The sequence below is a fragment of the Haemaphysalis longicornis genome, unplaced genomic scaffold (genome assembly GCF_048455015.1).
Source record: "Haemaphysalis longicornis isolate Haplotype H1 unplaced genomic scaffold, Haemaphysalis longicornis Haplotype H1 scaffold_1, whole genome shotgun sequence".
Taxonomy (NCBI): domain Eukaryota; kingdom Metazoa; phylum Arthropoda; class Arachnida; order Ixodida; family Ixodidae; genus Haemaphysalis; species Haemaphysalis longicornis.
Window position 1 is genome coordinate 327,097,152 of NW_027526203.1, and position 17,780 is coordinate 327,114,931.

Here is a 17,780-nt window from a genome sequence, read left to right on the forward strand (position 1 = left end):
CATAGTAATGTTTCCCCTTTGTGGCCAGCCCTTCTCACACTCACTCCTTGTTTTTACCTGATCCTCTAAGCGTGTTGCGTTGTACAAGGGTTTCTGCAGGACCTATAGAAGCTCTCCGTTTCCGCCTGGCAAGAGGAAGTGCAGCTTGGACTACACACGAGTAAGGAGATACGCGACAAATTTTTATAGAGTAATTTCATAGTTGCTAGCTCTGGACATGCTGTCCTAAACGTGGAGTCTCGTATTGAAGCAGTGAAATCATTACCATAATATCTTGGAGCCTCCATCCTAAACACTATAACTCAGTGGTTTTAAAGGTTCGGTCCATACGAAACTCGAAAGTAGCTTTTGGCGTCTTGTACGATCGTTTCTTTCCCAAGGTGTACCATTATTAGCCTATTACCTACAATCAAAATCTTACCTGTCGCGGTGGCTCATTTGCTAAGCTGTTATGCAGCCACGAAAGATGTTTTTGACCATACCCGTGACAAGAGTGTAGACCGCGTTTAGACCACTCATTTATCCCGTTGACCCCCGTTATAAATGGTCTTACTGACCAAGTTCAGCTTACGAGTCAAGACATCAATTTACGGTGTTTTTTACTATACGCTTCAGATGCCTGTGATGTCTCGCAACGATTCGACTAAGTCGGTACAATATGATTATAGCTAAGCCACGAAAGCATAGTTCAGGAAATAGTGAGGGAATGGTGGAAGAACTCCCACAGGTGTTTACAAGCTGAGCTTATAATTGAATTCTGCCCGCATACGCAAATCATTTCGGCGTGTCGGCATACGCCACCTATTGCAACGTTGCGAAACAGAAGTGAAATTAGTCTCTACTGCATCTCGTTGGAAGGCCGCGTCAAAGCTATAAGTGAAGAATACCGCCGTAACCCATGGCGAAACCAACGACGCCATCAAAAGGGGGTCGCTTCAATGACAGCCCGATGACGAATCACCCGTCTCAGCACGCGACCCCGTGCTATTTGACGAAGATGCCACCCAGTACACCGGCTAGAAAGCGAGAGATGTGCCATCGTGACGTACCTTGCTAACCAGGTGTCATTCCATTAAAACCAATGCAACTGGAGCCACAAAATGCGGAAGCAGGCGAGCTTACTAGGAGTCTCTGTGCGACAAGGGGCGTCAACACGCACCTTTCGGTGGAGTAAGTCGGCACGAAAGAAGCGTTCGCTCAAGCCAGCCACCCCAGAGTGTCAAACTTCTCAGCGCAGAAGTTCTAGTGGGCTGGGCGAGGCAGAAGACGAAAGTTATCTGTACTATTGTGTGTTGGGTGTTAGCAAAGCGCATTCTTATGAGCCGTAGCTTCCGGAAAAAAATGACCGACGGTTCGAAAGGAATCTTCGGCCCAAGCAGCTGGAATGGAAATACAGGTAAGTGCCCTTGGATTGCTTTTTACGAGCATTTATTTAGTAATTTCGTGTCCACAAGCGGTGAATTTTCCATTGTCACTCACGACAAGAGTGTCTCCCGGGCCTGTTCTATTAGAGGCAACGAAAACCTTGAATAGGCGCAGGGCTAAGCTTGTTGCGAAAATTAGCAATTAAAACTCAGGTTCATTCTAAGCAGACTATGGAAACGCTGACGCAATGCTGGGACAGGTACCAACTCAAGCTTCACTGTTCGAACCGTCAGCTTAAAAGATTCATATTTATCGGAAGTATAACTTAGCAGATATGATTGATTGATTGATTGTAGGTTGTAACGCGCCGACGCAACGCAGGCGATTAGGCCCGCCGTAGTGGAGGGCTCCGGATTAATTTTGACCCCCTAGGGGTCTTCAACGTGCGCCGAAATCTCGTACACACGGGCGTTTTTGCTTTTCGGCTCCATCAGAAAAGCGGCCGCCGCGGCCGGGAATCGAACCCGCGACCTCGTGCTCAGCAGCGCAACGCCTTAGCCACTGAGCCACCGCGGCGGGTAGCAGATTTGCTACTACACACGAAACCACTGCGTCAAAATACCCACGCGGTATAAATTTCGACGTTTCAGTGAACTGGAAGCTCGGCGAGTTGGCAAACGTTCAGTGTAGCTAGGGAGCCATCGAGTTAAGGACTTGTGCGTATTCTCAGTACTATCGCGATAAGTGAATTACGAACAACTGAGTGCGTCGCTTTCAGCGCATGCTGCGCATCCTGGCGACGGTCCGCGTGTGCGCAGTTGAAATAAGTTAACCAGAGTTTGCGCGAACCCTTGGTATAGAAAGGGCATCGTTCGTAGTGTGAGCATTTTGATTATGCCAACCACCACGTTTGGCGCCAGTTCACGCTACCATTATCGACTGCGTCCCTGCGTACGATGAAAACAGCGCACGACAAGATTTATTTATTTATTTATTTATTTATTTATTTATTTTATTCTATTTTATTTTATTTATTTATTTATTTATTTATTTATTTATTTATTTATTTATTTATTTATTTATTTATTTATTTATTTATTTATTTATTTATTTATTTATTTATTTATTTGTTTATTTATTTATTTATTTATTTATTTATTTATTTATTTATTTATTTATTTATTTATTTATTTATTTATTTATTTATTTATTTATTTATTCTTGCTTCGCCTTTGCAGGCATTGCATCAGGAGGGATACATAACAATCACATTTGAGAAAGAAAGGGACACATTGCCAAGGTCGGCGTATAACCTGGGTCCTCCTGGTGGCTGCTACAATTTTTTACCGACTATGGCACGCCCATAGGACGTCCACTAAAAGCAAACCTTTGGACTTGATGTCGCCGCCGAGCATGTTTACTGAGGCTACCGCCCGCAGTGCATGCTGGGGTCAAAGCAAGACATTTGAAATCGCCCAAAGCCTTCACAGTACCCTTGATGACACAATGCGCTTTCGCTCGATCTATGTTCCGTGGATGGTGCAACCAATGCGTCTCTGATTTTCCCCCGCTCTTTTTTGTGTGTTTTTGTATAGCTGCAGAATTATAGTGTTTGCGGTGAAAAGCCAAATGCGGCGCAGTTTTGTTTTTTTTCCCAAAGGACCTGTTACCGCAAGCACCCATTGATGCATCGACCTTTCCCGCCAGCGTAGACGTCAACGGTATATCGTAGACAACTCTTTTCGCAACCGTAACGAATTCCTCTGCATGTTTGTCGTCGAATTTTTGTTCAGATTATTTTTGTTTCTGGTCTTATTCATTGGCATTTACCCGGGCATTGTGAAGACTGCAGGCCGGTCAGCTCATTGGAAACAATATGCAGACCTCTCTTTGAGCGGATTCAAATTTTCGGTAGGAGTGCAAGTGCAGTAGCGAGGGAGCTCTTGGAAGCTTTTTATATTAAGAAAAAAGGGGACCAGTGCGTCAGCGACACATCGGTGCTTTTGCGTGTCGCATAGTTTGAATATTTGGAAACACCACTTTGATTGTGGCTATCATCTGCTTGGTTCTTTATGCATAGTGTATTCCAATGCGCATGCTCCCAGTGATAGCTGTGTAAATACGAGATGATGCTGCAAATAAATATTAGTTGCGAGTGAGCGCTTGTCCCGTCAATCTTTCTTATGTCGTTCTCCAAGTTGCGCTCCAGTTTTTTTCGATCAGAATTCGGCGTCTACCGCGTTTTCCGAAGGAACGTTATGGCGCTACACCTTTTAATTGGTAAGGGTGCATTTGGACTAGTAAATCGTTTTTTTTTTGGGTATTCATAGATTTGCTTCAAAATAAAATGTTCGAAAACCGTATACTATTTTTTCCCTCCTTTAACAATTGCGTTGTCGATGCTAAACCCAAACAACTCTAAAATGCGAGGCGAATCCAATAGGAACGTCGTGGCGTTGATATGACCATAACTACACATTTACGCATACGCCCAGATCTTCTTAGCTTTGCATGTCCTTTCTTGTGCTGGTTTTCATGGTGTAGTGAATACATTGCAGGCAACATTGTCAGTGTATATAAGCCAGTATGGCCTTAATTTACTTTTCATTCACACATCTAGAACGTGTTTGCTTTGAATGGTATTTCTTTTACTCGATTTCCTATGGTGGGTTACCGAGCCGGTTACACTGTCAGAGTAGATTACCTTTCGGCATTGACAGTGCCGGCAGAAGGATTGCAATCCTAAAGCACCCCATCCCTCTCTCCCAAATCGCCCCCGTTACAATGCCTGTCCATATGTATGTCAACACTTGAAAGAGTGAACCCCACATCCTCTCCCGAAGTATTCGAACTAAGATGCGTTGCGTTTGTAGTAGGGTGAGTCACAGGAATAAACGTTATAAAAACGGGGGGAAGGTACGCGACGCTGCAGACGAGACGAGCGAAACAAGAGTCGTCTTTATTCCAGCTCACCGGAGCGAATCCGTGCAAGTCTATTTGCCGTAGTGCCGATGTTTGGACAGATTCACATGAAACGAATCTCCCGAGGGAAGTAAGTACAGCCGAAGGCTTCTCAACGAGGATTCATTTTTCAAGGCACCTTCCTGTTCGCACCTATCGAGGTCTCCTGCTGTCCCTCCCCCACCTTCCCCCCATCCTTCCGTTCAATCTTCTTTCAGAGCCCAGCGTGCGGCGTTCATTGTTTGCTCTGGGCAGAAAGTCTTCCTCTGAGCGAAAGGGGCCCGCCACCGCTGCTGCACGCGTGGCGCAAAACCGACAGTTTTACGCCTACGCACACAAGGCAAACCTAACGCCTACCCCGAGGATACCTGCCAGCGACGATCCCGCCATGACGGCATACGAGACGATGCTGCTGTCCGCACCCACGGCGGGTTCCAGCCAGGCGGCCACCCTGGTGCTTCTCACCCTGCTCGTAGCTCTTCTGGCGAAGATTGTCGTGGCCTTGGCCCGCTGGATGCGCATGTACTGGTGCCTGCGCAACGTGCCGCACCCCAAACAGCGGTGGCCCTTCTCACTCGCCGTCGAAATGTGGCTGAGCCTGGCCAAAATGGACCCCAACCTTGAAGAAACCGCAAGTAAGTGTTAAAACGCAGAAAATGCGCTAGTTTGCGCATACTGCAGAATAAAACAGTTTTCATTTGTATTTCGTCAGCGAAGCCGTGAGTGCTACGTCGACCGCAGCACCTTCGTGTCCGCTGTTGACGTAGACCAAAAACTGGACGCCCAGAACATCATCTTACTGCTAACGTTACTCAGGCGTGGGATTACCCAACGCTCCTTACAAGGAGCCCGTTGTGCCGCACTCCTTAAGCAGCACTGAAAGCCCATCAACGCTGCTCCACTGAATTAGATCACCAGCTTCTCCAGTAGATCTGGCCTCGCCTAGTGAAACTGTCTCGCCCTTTTTCCTCCGTTTTCTGCGATTTTTCACCAGCGGAAATCGCTGATGTAGCGGTAGCCAGGCTTAGTAACAACAGAGGCGACCACTTTTAGACTGATCAAAAAAAAAATCCATCGAAAGAATTCATTGTTTCGTGTATGGAAAAACTATATCTGTCAGTCCTGCGACAGCGTAATTGGTTTCTTTTCTAACAAAAATCGGTCTAGTAAAAGAAACAAAGTCGCCGAAGAATACCGCGCTTCGGTTCAGTCCCGTCAGCTGTATGCGGCATTTCTCCCGGACAACTCTGCGCGTTGCGCTTTTGCAGAGCATAATAAATGTTAGGGTGTTTTACAGCATTAATCTCTGTCTGCTTCCTTCAACAATGTGCTCCTTTAAAAAAAATGTGTTGTGTAGTACACCGACAAGAATTACCTGGTCAGGATCAATATCGAGTACCGCCCTGGTGAGGTATATTTCCCTTTACAGTGAGCAATTCATCTTCTGTGAAACAGGTCCCTTATGGGACACGCCGACGTGTAGAAATTTACGGTAAACTGAGTGCTTAAATTTCCACAGGATTCTTTTTTTTACTTTACACTAGAGAGAATTTGTGGCCATACACTGAATTCGTCTGGCGGAGGTTGAAGCTTGTATTCGAGCATTCGACCTCCTGCTGAGATACAGAATCCTTCACCCTAACGCCCCCACAAAAAGAATCTGAAATTGGACCGGATCTAGTTTAATGAAACTCCGCAAGAAAAAAAAAAAAAAACGAACACTTCTTGCGTATGAAGCCTAATCTATCACCACGGAAGTTCTTGTTCTCCAATACAACAAATGCGCCGCTGTCATACACAAGCAAAGTCCCACGTGTGTCAGTGAACCCTCCGTTTCCCGACTGGAGAAAGAAATTACCTGAAAGATTAGTGTGGCATAAGGTATACATGTTGTCACACGTCATTTGCCTTTGAGGCCGATGCAGTGTCTTTTATTTTGTTTAGTATTTGTTGCATGTTTTTGGCTGTGCACGAAATAAGGTCAGGTTATTAGTCAGCACCGTCTTTGGCCCTTTACTTCTCCTGTTTGTGATGTTTTCATAATGTGCGTAAAAGTGAATACTCGCTCAACTTGGATGTGGGCAGCCATGGCGGAAGCGTACGGTACGCTGATGCGGTCGGCGCCAGGTTATCTGAGGGAAACCTCCAGCGTGGCAGCGACAGCGGATTGCCTAGGCTCCTTACAATTTATGACCTTCCCGGATGGAGACTGGGGAGAGGCAGACCCGCCGTTTCGCTTTTGAAAGAAGATTTGCGTCTGAGTACACGTTGCCGTGTTCAAAGACCACGGCAACATGTACTCAGACGGCGAGATTGTTCCATACATATTTTTGGCGAGACGAGGCTACTCCTGTTCGCCAAGAAGATTTGCATCTGAATACATGTTGCCGTTGTCTTCGAACACACACATGCCATTCGCTGGCCTGCGTATTGTATTCGGCTACCTCCTGCTCATGTCAGATGATGCTCCAAATCGTCCAAAGTTTCCTGGGACCTTCAACGCGTCCGTGTTGAACGTTTTCAGGAGAAGTACTTTTAATATAATTAATTTTAGATATAGAGGAACACAGTTTAGCAAAATTATTGTTTCTCATTTTTATACCTCCAACACCCTGTTTTTAAAGTTTCATGAGGGGTGAATGTAACGCAAAAAGGCTTAAGAGAGAATTTATTCCGTGGCAGGCAGGAAGCCTTTAATGGTGGTGGGTTGCAATGTCCGGTTGCGCGAGTTAGAAGGTTATCTCGGCCGCATTCACAAAAAAAAGAGAGAGTAAAGGTGCCTGCCTCACTGTATGGGTTCGGGATCGGTATAGTGCAACGTAGTATTTTGGTTACATACTGCCGCTACTGTTGCATGCCGATCAGAATGAAGAGGTCGAGGCATCGAAGAAGTTTTAAAGGTTAACTTGTTTACTTTACTGATGCATTGGTGACATTTAGCACATACAAACTTGAAACAATTACACTTATTACATAGATGAGAAATACAGTCAAAAGATTAAGGGTACTTAGCGGGACATAGCTGGCGGGCGAAGGGCTCCCGGCGGGAGGGCACGACGACGGGCGGCAGAGATTCTGAAGTGAGCTGGTGCAGGCCGCCCTCTCGCCGCTCGCTCGCCCTCAATAGCCATCGGAGCCGCGTTATATTTGCTTTGGGGGGACGAATTGGGGGAAAAAGCGCATCCTAGCGTGTGCGGACTGCGTGGAAAAAGGCTAAGGCACACCCGCAGCCAATCAGGAAGACGCTTCTTAGCTCCAATCAGGCATGTCCCCGCCAAAGTGAAAAGGACCAAAAACACAGACACAAGGTTTCGACTCGAAAACGCGCACTCGGAGAACCACGCGTGTAAAGAAAGTAGTTTAGAAAAAGCGCACTAAAGTAAACAGGGGGAAAGGGAAGGTCGTCGGAAGAACACTGAAGACACGGAGCCCGAACGCGACCAGCGCACACGCCACGGGGGGGAATGGAACGCCGCGGCCGCGGTAACAGAAGCCGAAACGGCGGCTCGCTCTCCTCAACAGCCGTCGTCCCCTGATCGGCCGACGGGCAGACACACGCGCCGGAGCCGTTTCTCAGAAAAAAGGGCCAGGGCCCAGCCGCGTTCGAAGCGCTTTCACACACAACACTTTGGAGGAAGAGCCCTGGCGGTGGGAACAGAACTCAAAACAAACAGAAAAAATCAACAAAACTCCGCTTCGCGACAATAGGATCACTTATCAGAACCGTCGCAGTCCCGATTTGTGGTGAGCTTATAGAAGCGGTGGGCTTAATTGATGAAACAGCTGGGAGGTAAGCCAAGGCCCATTTTACAAAAAGACAGTGCCTGGTTATTTTGCGGTCCTTTTGAAGATGAGGCAGCTCAACCTTAGTTACTAGGTTTCCGTCATGGGTTTCGTACGAATCTACAGAGAAAATAAACCCGGCCGCTGTGTTTTCCATGAAAGCAATTGAGGCGATCAGGTTCATTTGAAGGGTATCCCGCAGAGCTGAAACACATTCGAACTTGGGCCTTACGTGTCAATTGTAGGTAATTGTTTTAAGAGCCGATTGCTCACGCGATAGGTTTTGCCGCGTAAAACCAAGCGTGAAGACAGCATCGTTACTTATTTTAGTTTCACGTCTTGCCCTGGTTAGAACCGAAGGATTGTAATGTAGAAGTATTTAGAAGGACGAAAGAGAAAAAGTCGCAGAACCGTATTAACTATAGGTTCCGGGATTGAGACGCCTTTGCAGGAAAACGAGCGATGACTTGTGAGGTTCAGAAGTCTCAGCCTCTTCTCACATCACACAGCAATTTTAAACTTGTCATTTTGCAGAAATTCTGTATCACTGACGATAGAATAGGGTAATAAAGTGCAGTCGATCGCCCACAGGCTTAGCTGGAACAACGCTTTACCCACTTACCGTGTCCTTCTGCTTTGGTGTGGGGTAATTTAGTCCTAACTGCTGCATTTCTTTCAAGATTAAGGGGGCTCTTAAATCCTCCACATATGTTCGAACAGTTTTTGTTAGGAACTTTTGAGATATTACACGCTAAGGTCAGATGTGATGCTCCAGCTAAACCTGTAGATGACTGTACGCAATCGCCAGGGAATGGGCGAATGTTAGATGTCATTGTCGCGAACGGTACCGTCTGATTAGCTTATTTATATTGTTAATAGCCGAGAGTGGCCCAGCGTGGCCGCGCTAGGCTATCTTATCCCATCCTGTGTTTCATGCTAAGCGCGCGTTTTCTTCTGTCGCATGCCGCATCGGCAATCTTTTGGATAAAGAAAGGATGCAGCCTTGCGATCATTACTCTAGAGAGAGTTTTGAAGGAGAGAAGACAAAAAGAATCACAGTATTCTCCACCTGATTCGATGCTTCTAGAAGCGAGAAAACTCAAGATAAATGCGTGGAGAGCAAGCGCCATGCCAGTCGATTCACCGACAACCGTCTAGGCACGCCACTTTGTTGACTGCTTCTTCAACGTTTCTGCATTATTTTAATCCGGAGCACAAGTGCACTCCAGGAGATTTTATTTGTGGGATAATCCTGCGTCGTTCTTGTCTACGTGAAAATATGCTGTTTAGCAGGGCCCCTCCGTAAATCAAAAAAGATATGGTACAAGTTGCTCTCTTGAGGAAAGCTATAATGCCGCTAAACACAAAGCGATTTAAGTTTAGCTGACATAGCCTTTTCAACAAGCGCTGATGGAAGACTTTATCAACGGTTTTTTGGAAGTCAATAACCTTGGCTCCTATTGGTATATTTGGGTGTAGGCTTGTATTTATGTCGTGTAGAAGTAGTGCAAATTCGAACATATTTGGTGTAGGGGGAGCGGAGGGGAAAGTGCAAGAGAGAAGGGGTGGTATTGAGGGGCATTGAGGAGGAAGAAGAAATGAGAAAAAAGAAAGTGAGAAGAGAGAGGTGCGGCAGCACAGGTAGAAAAGGAAACGAGCAAAAAATGACACCACCTTCGCGCGAGGGAACCCTGAGTTGATGCGAAGCATCTCGGAGGTTCCGAAACGTTCACGAGATTGAGTATCCAAATGACGAAAAATGACAGAATTGTTGGCGTCCATTCAGCTCATCGGACGGCGCAGCGTGACTCAACCGAAGCAGCAACTGAAGGAGCGGCGCGCGGACCGGGTTTATTTTATAGAGCAGATGGAGTGGAGGGGAGGAGATGAGAGAGGAGACGCGCATGCGCGCTTATCACGCAGCTGCGGTGATGAGTCGCGCGCGCGCTATCGCACAGCTGGCGTGGAGAGGGGGAGAGGAGGAGCAGCGCGTGCGCTATCGCACAGCTGGCGTGGAGAGGGAGAGGAGGAGAAGCGTGCACGGTATCGCACAGCTGGTGGGGAGAGGGGGAGAGGTGCGGACGGACGACGGACGACAGAGCCGAGAGCAAGAGATGCTTTGCATCTAAAATGAACGATGATGAAGGAAATGGGAACGAAATAAGGGCAGTGGAGCACGAAGGGGAAGTGGAGAGGAAGGGAAAGACATCGGGGGGGGGGGGGGGGAAGGGGAGGAAGGCGAAGGAAGGAGACGATCGCAGGGGGGAAATGTTCGGGCAGGAAAATAAGAGTGAGAAAGAAGTAGGGGAAAAGGGGAGAGGCCACAGTCATGAGCAATAAGAGGAGGATGAAAAGAAGATTATAGGGTGTAAAGGAGGTAGAGTGACGTGAGGGAAGGGTCAGAGGGACGGGAAAAGAGAAGAATGGGAAGAGTAGGATTCAGTCTTGTATGGTATACGAAAAAAGAGAGAAGGACAGAAGGGAAAGTGAATAGGAGATGGAAGAGGAAGGCAAACAGCATAAAGGGTGGGAGGGGAGAGGGGAAGGGCGTTAGATGGCAAGGCGGCAGAAACGCTATAGCCTTCTGACGAAATTTGCAGCAGAGCGAGCAGATACGCGGGCAATATTTTTTTAGAATTCTAGGTCGTCTTATTGCTGTCTTGCTGTGAATATTAGGCGTAGTTATGCATCGTAATTTAATTGTGTCCTAAAATTCAATCTTTTTTGTTGTAACGCTTCATTGGGCAATAGAATTTTTTTGCCCAGTATTAGTGAGGCATGGTTTTTTCTTGGCGCAGTTCGAATTAAGAATTCCAGTAGAAGAAGTGACAACCGGGCTAGTCGGTATTGGATTTGGAACATCTTAATTGTAGCGCACTTACACACGGACACTAAGAAAAGGGACGCTGTGGTTTGTCGTCTATTTTATTAGTGTCCGTGTGTAAGTGCGCTACCATCAAGATGTTTCAAAAAGAATTCGATTTCTTGAACCTTGTTCCGCATTTTCAATACTTCGCATACTTATGTGCATTTTGTTGTCTTGTGAGGTCAAATGTATTTTTTGGCCTACATAACACGAATAACGCCTCTCTTGTAGCTATCTTAGGCTGTTGTTTTTTACAGCGATAGTAGTAGAAGAGCCAGTGACGGGTTCGCAGTGTTATCTACGGGAGCGAGATCGCTTACTTGTCCAGCGCTTGGCTGCGTATGGGAGTGCAAAACACCAGTAAAACTCCCTCTTAATTACCCCAAAACAAGTGGAAGTAAGGGTGGCGCTGAGAACATTTGTAGCCTATCGAATTAGTTGCGCCCAGTGGAATTACTTTTAATCACAGTTTGCAATTTTGGAGTCTCGGCCTCTGCTTGTATAAAATATGTGGGCTGCTTGGGAACAGTATGGTATAGGCCAGCAGCTGTAATTAGCTTTCTAATGCATGGTTATTACAACAAATACTATAGAATTACAAGGACTATGCTATATCGCTACTAAACAATACAGGTAGTGTGAGTGATATGGTAGAATGCTGGTGTTTGCATGCTACGAATAGAATAAAATATTTCCTGCCTGAAAAGTGGTATCTGTCTGTGGTTCCCCACGCTAATGCCATTGTGCAACAAAGTAAAACACAGATCTGATTTTTGCCACATTTGTTTCTTTACTTCAACTTTTAATACACAGAAATTTTCAACTACTTTGATGGTATGTTTAAAACCATACACGACCAGGAGGTCACCGTTGCTTACTACGGCCCACAACCATTCTTGATTGCTACGGCACCAAAAGCAATCGAAGTAAGTATACTAACTTCTACGCCGTCTTTATCATCTGTCCATAAAAACAATTCGTAATCCTAACGATTCAAATGTGTTTCGACAGAGTCTACTGAATAACAACTGCAACTTGAACAAAGCATTTTTGTACAAAATGATGCGTCCATGGATCGGAAACGGAATACTAATAATGTGAGTGATTGCCGACTCCTATTATCCGCTTAAGATGCAAGTACTTCTTTGTGTGCCGGGGTAATTTTGTTGCCAAGGTAACGCTGCTCTACATAGCGCTGCTCTAGCACTCGTTCTAGCACTGATCTGGCACAGCGGTTTTATTTACAATGATTCTTCCCCTGATCTTCAGAAGACAAAGGTGACATGGGGAGATGACATTGATTATCAGGCACTTACTTCGGAACAACCAGTGGAATAAACCTTGACACGTGTGTTTTCATGTCTTTCCAAACGTAAGCGTCATTGGCCATGTAAGATTACGGTCGAACAGGTACATCCTTTTACAGTTGTCTTCATCTAGCTTAGACCATTCCCGCAGCAGCTTACTCTCACGAAGCGTTTGTCGAGAAAAATCGTTTTTTATACATATCGAATTCCCTTTGATCTTCTTGCGTTTTTAAGAGTATTTATTTTTTAATTGAAGTCTTGAAAGTACAGATCTACTGGAAGACTAACACCCTCCGGATGCTTTTCCCCCTATTTTGTCCCGGACATTCTCAAAAATAGGTCACCCAGAAACAATGAGGTACAGAACAACTGTGGCCTATAGACTACCCATATAAAAATAAGAATAAGGATTGTCACTAATACCGGGAGTAATATTACTGGCCTCCAGATGCCCACAAAAACGCTCGGTCTTCTTCCCGTGTCTTAGTTCATTTGTTATCATACTTTACAGAGGAGTGGGCTCCCGGTTTCTCGTGAACACGCGTGTGCAGACGAACCCAACCGCTTAAGCATATTGAGCGTGATGGGCATTTAAATCGTGAAAATGGCCTGGTCATTTAGGTTATTTGGTGTAATTTTTTGCGCACGAATGCGGGAACACGCCCTAATATCTTTACATAAATGTTTACCGGTAATGTTCGTCCAGTGCAGCGCATCCAGCCAGATATTTTAAGGTGAAAGCATCTGTAGAGCGCATGCCATGGAGGCGTTGAAAGGGAGACGACCAGACCACGTAGCAAGGCCGGTTTTATTCGGAACGCCGTGGGGTCTCTATCCACTGATGCCAGGGGCGCGCGAGCCCTCCGACGGGTGAGCGCGCTCGTTGGCCTGCGTCACACTGCTGCCGCTGGTACTGTGTCTTCCCGCTACACATCAATTAACTGGCTAAGACGAAACTCCGGAGTCGTTTCCAACAGATGGCCAAGAAAATGGCTGACGATCAACAATGAAAAAACAAACAAACAAAAAATTGCTGGCAGTGACGCCAAATTACTAAGATTATTCTATGTAGCAGCTAAACCAATTAGGTTGAATAGAGAGTTGGGCAAACTTGAGTCTGGCAAACTAACACGAGCCTCAGAATGCAAGGAGAGCCCGCATGCCCAACAAGACGAATTGGAAAGTAGGTTTTATCTAAATGTCCTCTTTGAGAATGGGGTATATGCAGAGTCATAGTCACAGCGAGAAGAAGAAAAAGACACAAGGGAAAAAGAGAATTATGACGAGAGAACACTTTAGGATGTTGGGTACTAATAATTTCAGAATCAATGCATCCTGCGGGGCTGCTCAGGTGACCTCGAAATTTGGATATCGTTAATTTCTCTGTCATCTGCTTCATTTAGTCGCCAGTTGACGTCTGTGCACAACGTCGAAGTAAAAAAGTGATGACATGGTATAGTGTACATTTTTTGCCTAACGAAAAGGTAATTCGCCAGTGACTGAAGCTAAGAATATTCGTGACGTACAACAAAAATATTCTCTTTCCGCCTTTCTCCAGTGAGAAGGAGAAGTGGAGAAGCCGGCGCAAGCTCATAACTCCGGCTTTTCACTTTCGTGTCCTGGACGACTACGCGCCGATCATGAACCGCCGAGCTCGAGAACTGGTGCGACGATTGGACGTCATGGTGGGAAACGGTTTTTTCGACGTCCTCCCCACCGTACGGCTCACAGCCTTCGGGATACTCTTTGGTAAGCAAGATCTCGTCTTCAGAATTTCAGTGTCATGCGCGAAAAACTTACACAAGTTATTTTATACGCGAAGGCGTTAGCTGACTATACTGGCGAAAGCGCACACCGCAAAGGGCGCCCACAAATCCGACACTTGCAGTACCTCACTCAAATAAAAAACCGCGGCAGGGACCTAAACACTTAACTTTTTTTACACCCTAATGCTAAAAAGAATGTTTTAATAGCAATGTTTAGGGTGTTAAGAGGCAGTCACACCCATTTTCTTTGATCCCAAAACCCTTATTCGTAGGAATAGGAGTGTTTACAACCATTCTCTGCGGTGAAAATGGTGTGGCTCACTGAACGCCCTCGGTTATTTGTAGTATGTTGAAATGGTGTGACATTGACGCTCAGCTGCAAATTAATTCGGCCCGTACAAAAAGTTTGACCATCGTGAGGTACGAACACATTCCCTCCGCTCGTGGAATATGTTCAGTCCACCCCCGTAGCTTCTCATTTCTAAGCAATACGGCCCCCTTAATATCTAAATAAAATTATCGTTAAGGTATTAACAGTTTCTGAGCGATAATTATACAGCAGAACACACAGTATTAGTCCCCTCAATGCAGTATTCTTTTAAGTACTGATGAGAGTGAATGTAAGTGAATAAGCTTTATTTCGACGAGCTTCAAACACTGATGGTTGGGCGCCCACCCTGAGGGGGGGCTCCTCCATCCCGGGAAGCCCTCGTTTGCGCTGGATGCCCAGGCCCTCTCCACGAGGTGACGCTGGACAAAGAGAGCACGGTGCTGGCAAGCTGTCCCACCGATTGCTCGTTGGTTGGGTGAAGATTTTGGGTGAGGGATGGGTTTTGCTGACGTTCCCATGCCGTGTGGTACTGGGTGAGAAGTTGGGGACAGGAATCAGTGGTAGAACAGTGGAGGATGGGGCAAGCAGGAGAGTGTCGTGGGGATAAGAGTTAGTCTGAAGCCGGCGAAAAGCGATCGACTCAGCTCTGGATAGATGGGGTGGGTTAGCGTGAACTGTCGTCGTTCGTATGGGGCTAGGATGTCCACACTTGATGAAAGAGGAATGGGCTTTGGAGAGCTAAAAGACGGCGTGCCTTCGCCCTCTTGAGAAACAGCCCAGTGGGTATGAACTAGGGCAGTGTAGTGTGCCCCCTCGTTTCACTCGAAAGACTGGTGTGTGCGTGTGTGTGTGTGTGGGGGGGGGGTCCACATGAGGTGCATTTCCGGTAGCTGGAACGCTTTTTGTGGAATTTTCAATTAAGCGGCTATATGCGACCTATCAAGAAGTTGCGGCAGGCGGCCGGGGAGTTTGTCGATTGAGGTATGCTGCTGCCTCAGTAGTTGACCGGGAACCTGTTGTTTCCAATGAACGTTTCTTAAAAATAGTACACATAAATGAAAGCTGCCACAAACTTCAAGAATAATTGTTGGAGTGCAAACGTTCGCGTGAATCCATCGCGCCTTCGATGCAAGAATTTACGGCAGAAAACGGGTTAAATTTTCCGTAATAAATAACCAAATGGCAGCTTCTATATAATCTGGCTTTCGTACTTTTCGGAAAGTTGTGGTTGCGCAGGAAGATAAAGCTCTTTGAAGTATATGCTTCCGCAGGCTAGGTATTCTCCAAATTGGAAACCTCTATAACTTCCTCGTCAATGACTGACCTTCCGGGAAAAAAGGTGCGTGCTGTAAGTTTGGGCCATGGTGCGACGGTCACCTCATACTAACAAGCAGGTGTTGCTGTCAGACGTTCTCACCACAAGACTTCTAGGGTTCCTCACTATCGCGAAGATATCCTGCGTAATGTATTTTCAAAGACTCATTTCAGCGCACATACTCTCCTGGGCAAAGTGCGAAGTGGCAGTGTCACTGCAGTCGAATACGAACTCTCTGATAAAAATTACCCCATCTTCCCGTGGGGAACCATTAGGAGGATGCGAAGCATCATAGGGGTTCCGTGTAGGTTTCATTGTGTTGCCGTTATATTGTGAATGGGAACGTAGTGTGAACCCCCATGTAGAGACAGAGAAATGTAGAAAAATGTAGAGACAGCGAAGAAACCGACACCGGCGTTACCTGATCGAACACCTCCTGGTTCTCGTCTTTCTTTATTGCGTGCTCACGCTCCTACCCTGCTGCAAGGCGCGTGGCGCTTTCCGCCACAGCTTTCCCACGGGAAATTCAACATCCTCCTCTAAAGTTTTCAGTTCGTTTTCCGTTGACGTTCAGCTTCGCGTGCCTTCGTTGTATCAGTAGCTTCTTGACGTAGTTTGCATTAGTCAAGGACATACGGCGCGTTCGTAGCACTTGCTCCTGTCTCGATTTTATAGTGCAGTGGGAAGAGCGCCACGTACCTCCTGTTGCGGCCAGACAGTCGTGGTATCGAAACCGGGTGCCGCTAAGTATTTTTTTTATAGTGTAGGGGGAGAGGTGCGGATGGACGGACGACGGACGACGGAGCCGAGAGCAAGAGATGCTTCGCATCTAAAATAATAATATAGGTCACAGGTAGTTTTAGGCTGCTTCTGAAACTGCGGAAATGGTGCCGACATCGCTGTAAAGTGAACATCGTTGCACATTCCTTTCCTCTTACATATTCTAGCTAGAATTGATACGTCGTTTCAGGCACTTTCCCTGCACTAGGGAAAAGTGATCTTGAAGTTTCCTATCTAGTGCTCTCCTTATACATTGCCATTTGCGAGCGTACGTCCAGCCTAAAAACGTTCTGCAGATAATGTTTACGCGTTCGTTTCGTAGTTCTCGTGTAAGCTGGTTCCACCTATAGCAGGGCCACAACCTTTTTTATCCAAGTACTTAGTTCAGAGTTCTGGAGTTGACATCACCGGAGCAAAAATAGGGTATGTTATTCATTTTTATAGCCCGTCGGCCAAGTAAAAAAAGCCCAGTGAGATGTCCAAGGACAATAGTATGACCATATCTTTTCAGTTTAGGGCGCGTATCCGTGACCTCCATGGTGCCATGCTACGCAGAAAAATGCCCCAAGGGATTTGGGTCATTCTGCTCACATTCGCTGCATGTCGACACAAACAATTGACTTTGGTGGCCGAAACATAGCACCACGATCTTCCAGCCGTAACGCGCTAATGAAGCGGGGAATAGGAGTGCCGAAGGTTGCGCGCGCCGAGGTTTCCCGACGTGTGGCCGTTGCTGATGTCGAAATCACATTGTCAGTGTACGGGTTTCTTTGGAAAATTCCGGTCACATGCCCTATACGCGAAGCACATGCACCAACAGGCATGAAGACTTGGATTTTTAGTTAAAAAAACGAAACCTCACTTATGACATAAAAAACCATTACGGAATTTAAAAGCAAACGAGAAAGAAGGTAATGCCGCAGAATTTCTTTTCTCAGTGTTCAATCGGAAGAATATGGTCACAGTCTCGAAAGATAACTTAAAAAAAGGGACGTGCAATGAGACTCTAAAGGTCAACTTCACTCAAATTTTCGACGACGTAAAAATAATGTCACCTAATAGTACATATAAAAAAAGGTGCCAAATGCAAAGTACTGCTGTTGAAACATCAACGCGCGCTACACAAACGGCTCGCGACATTGGCGTTTTGGTACCGAAACTGAATAGAACAGGCGGCCATAGTGGCGGCCGAACGTGACGTACTTGATGGAACGGAAGCGGCCTCGCCAGGTCCGACGGCCGCTCTGAGCCGCCGTCAAATACGCGTGGTAGCGCCGCGTTTCGCTGTGTTGTTGATAATGGAGTT

General features: G+C 46.4%; 1 protein-coding gene across 2 annotated transcripts in view; it reads left to right on the top strand.

Annotated features, from left to right (window-relative positions):
* Positions 1 to 1,049: 1,049 nt before the first annotated feature.
* LOC144151863 (cytochrome P450 4V2-like) overlaps positions 1,050 to 17,780 on the top strand; it is a 47,460-nt gene continuing 30,729 nt past the window's right edge. Inside the window, exons 1-5 of one of the 2 annotated variants that reach the window (XM_077683023.1) lie at positions 1,050 to 1,396; positions 4,545 to 4,961; positions 11,789 to 11,901; positions 11,987 to 12,072; positions 13,841 to 14,031. In XM_077683023.1, coding sequence (XP_077539149.1) covers positions 1,318 to 1,396; positions 4,545 to 4,961; positions 11,789 to 11,901; positions 11,987 to 12,072; positions 13,841 to 14,031 — 886 coding nt within the window. In that variant the 5' untranslated portion in view covers positions 1,050 to 1,317. Of the gene's footprint in view, positions 1,397 to 3,701; positions 4,418 to 4,544; positions 4,962 to 11,788; positions 11,902 to 11,986; positions 12,073 to 13,840; positions 14,032 to 17,780 lie in introns of those variants that run through there. The other variant, XM_077683031.1, reaches the window with a different exon arrangement.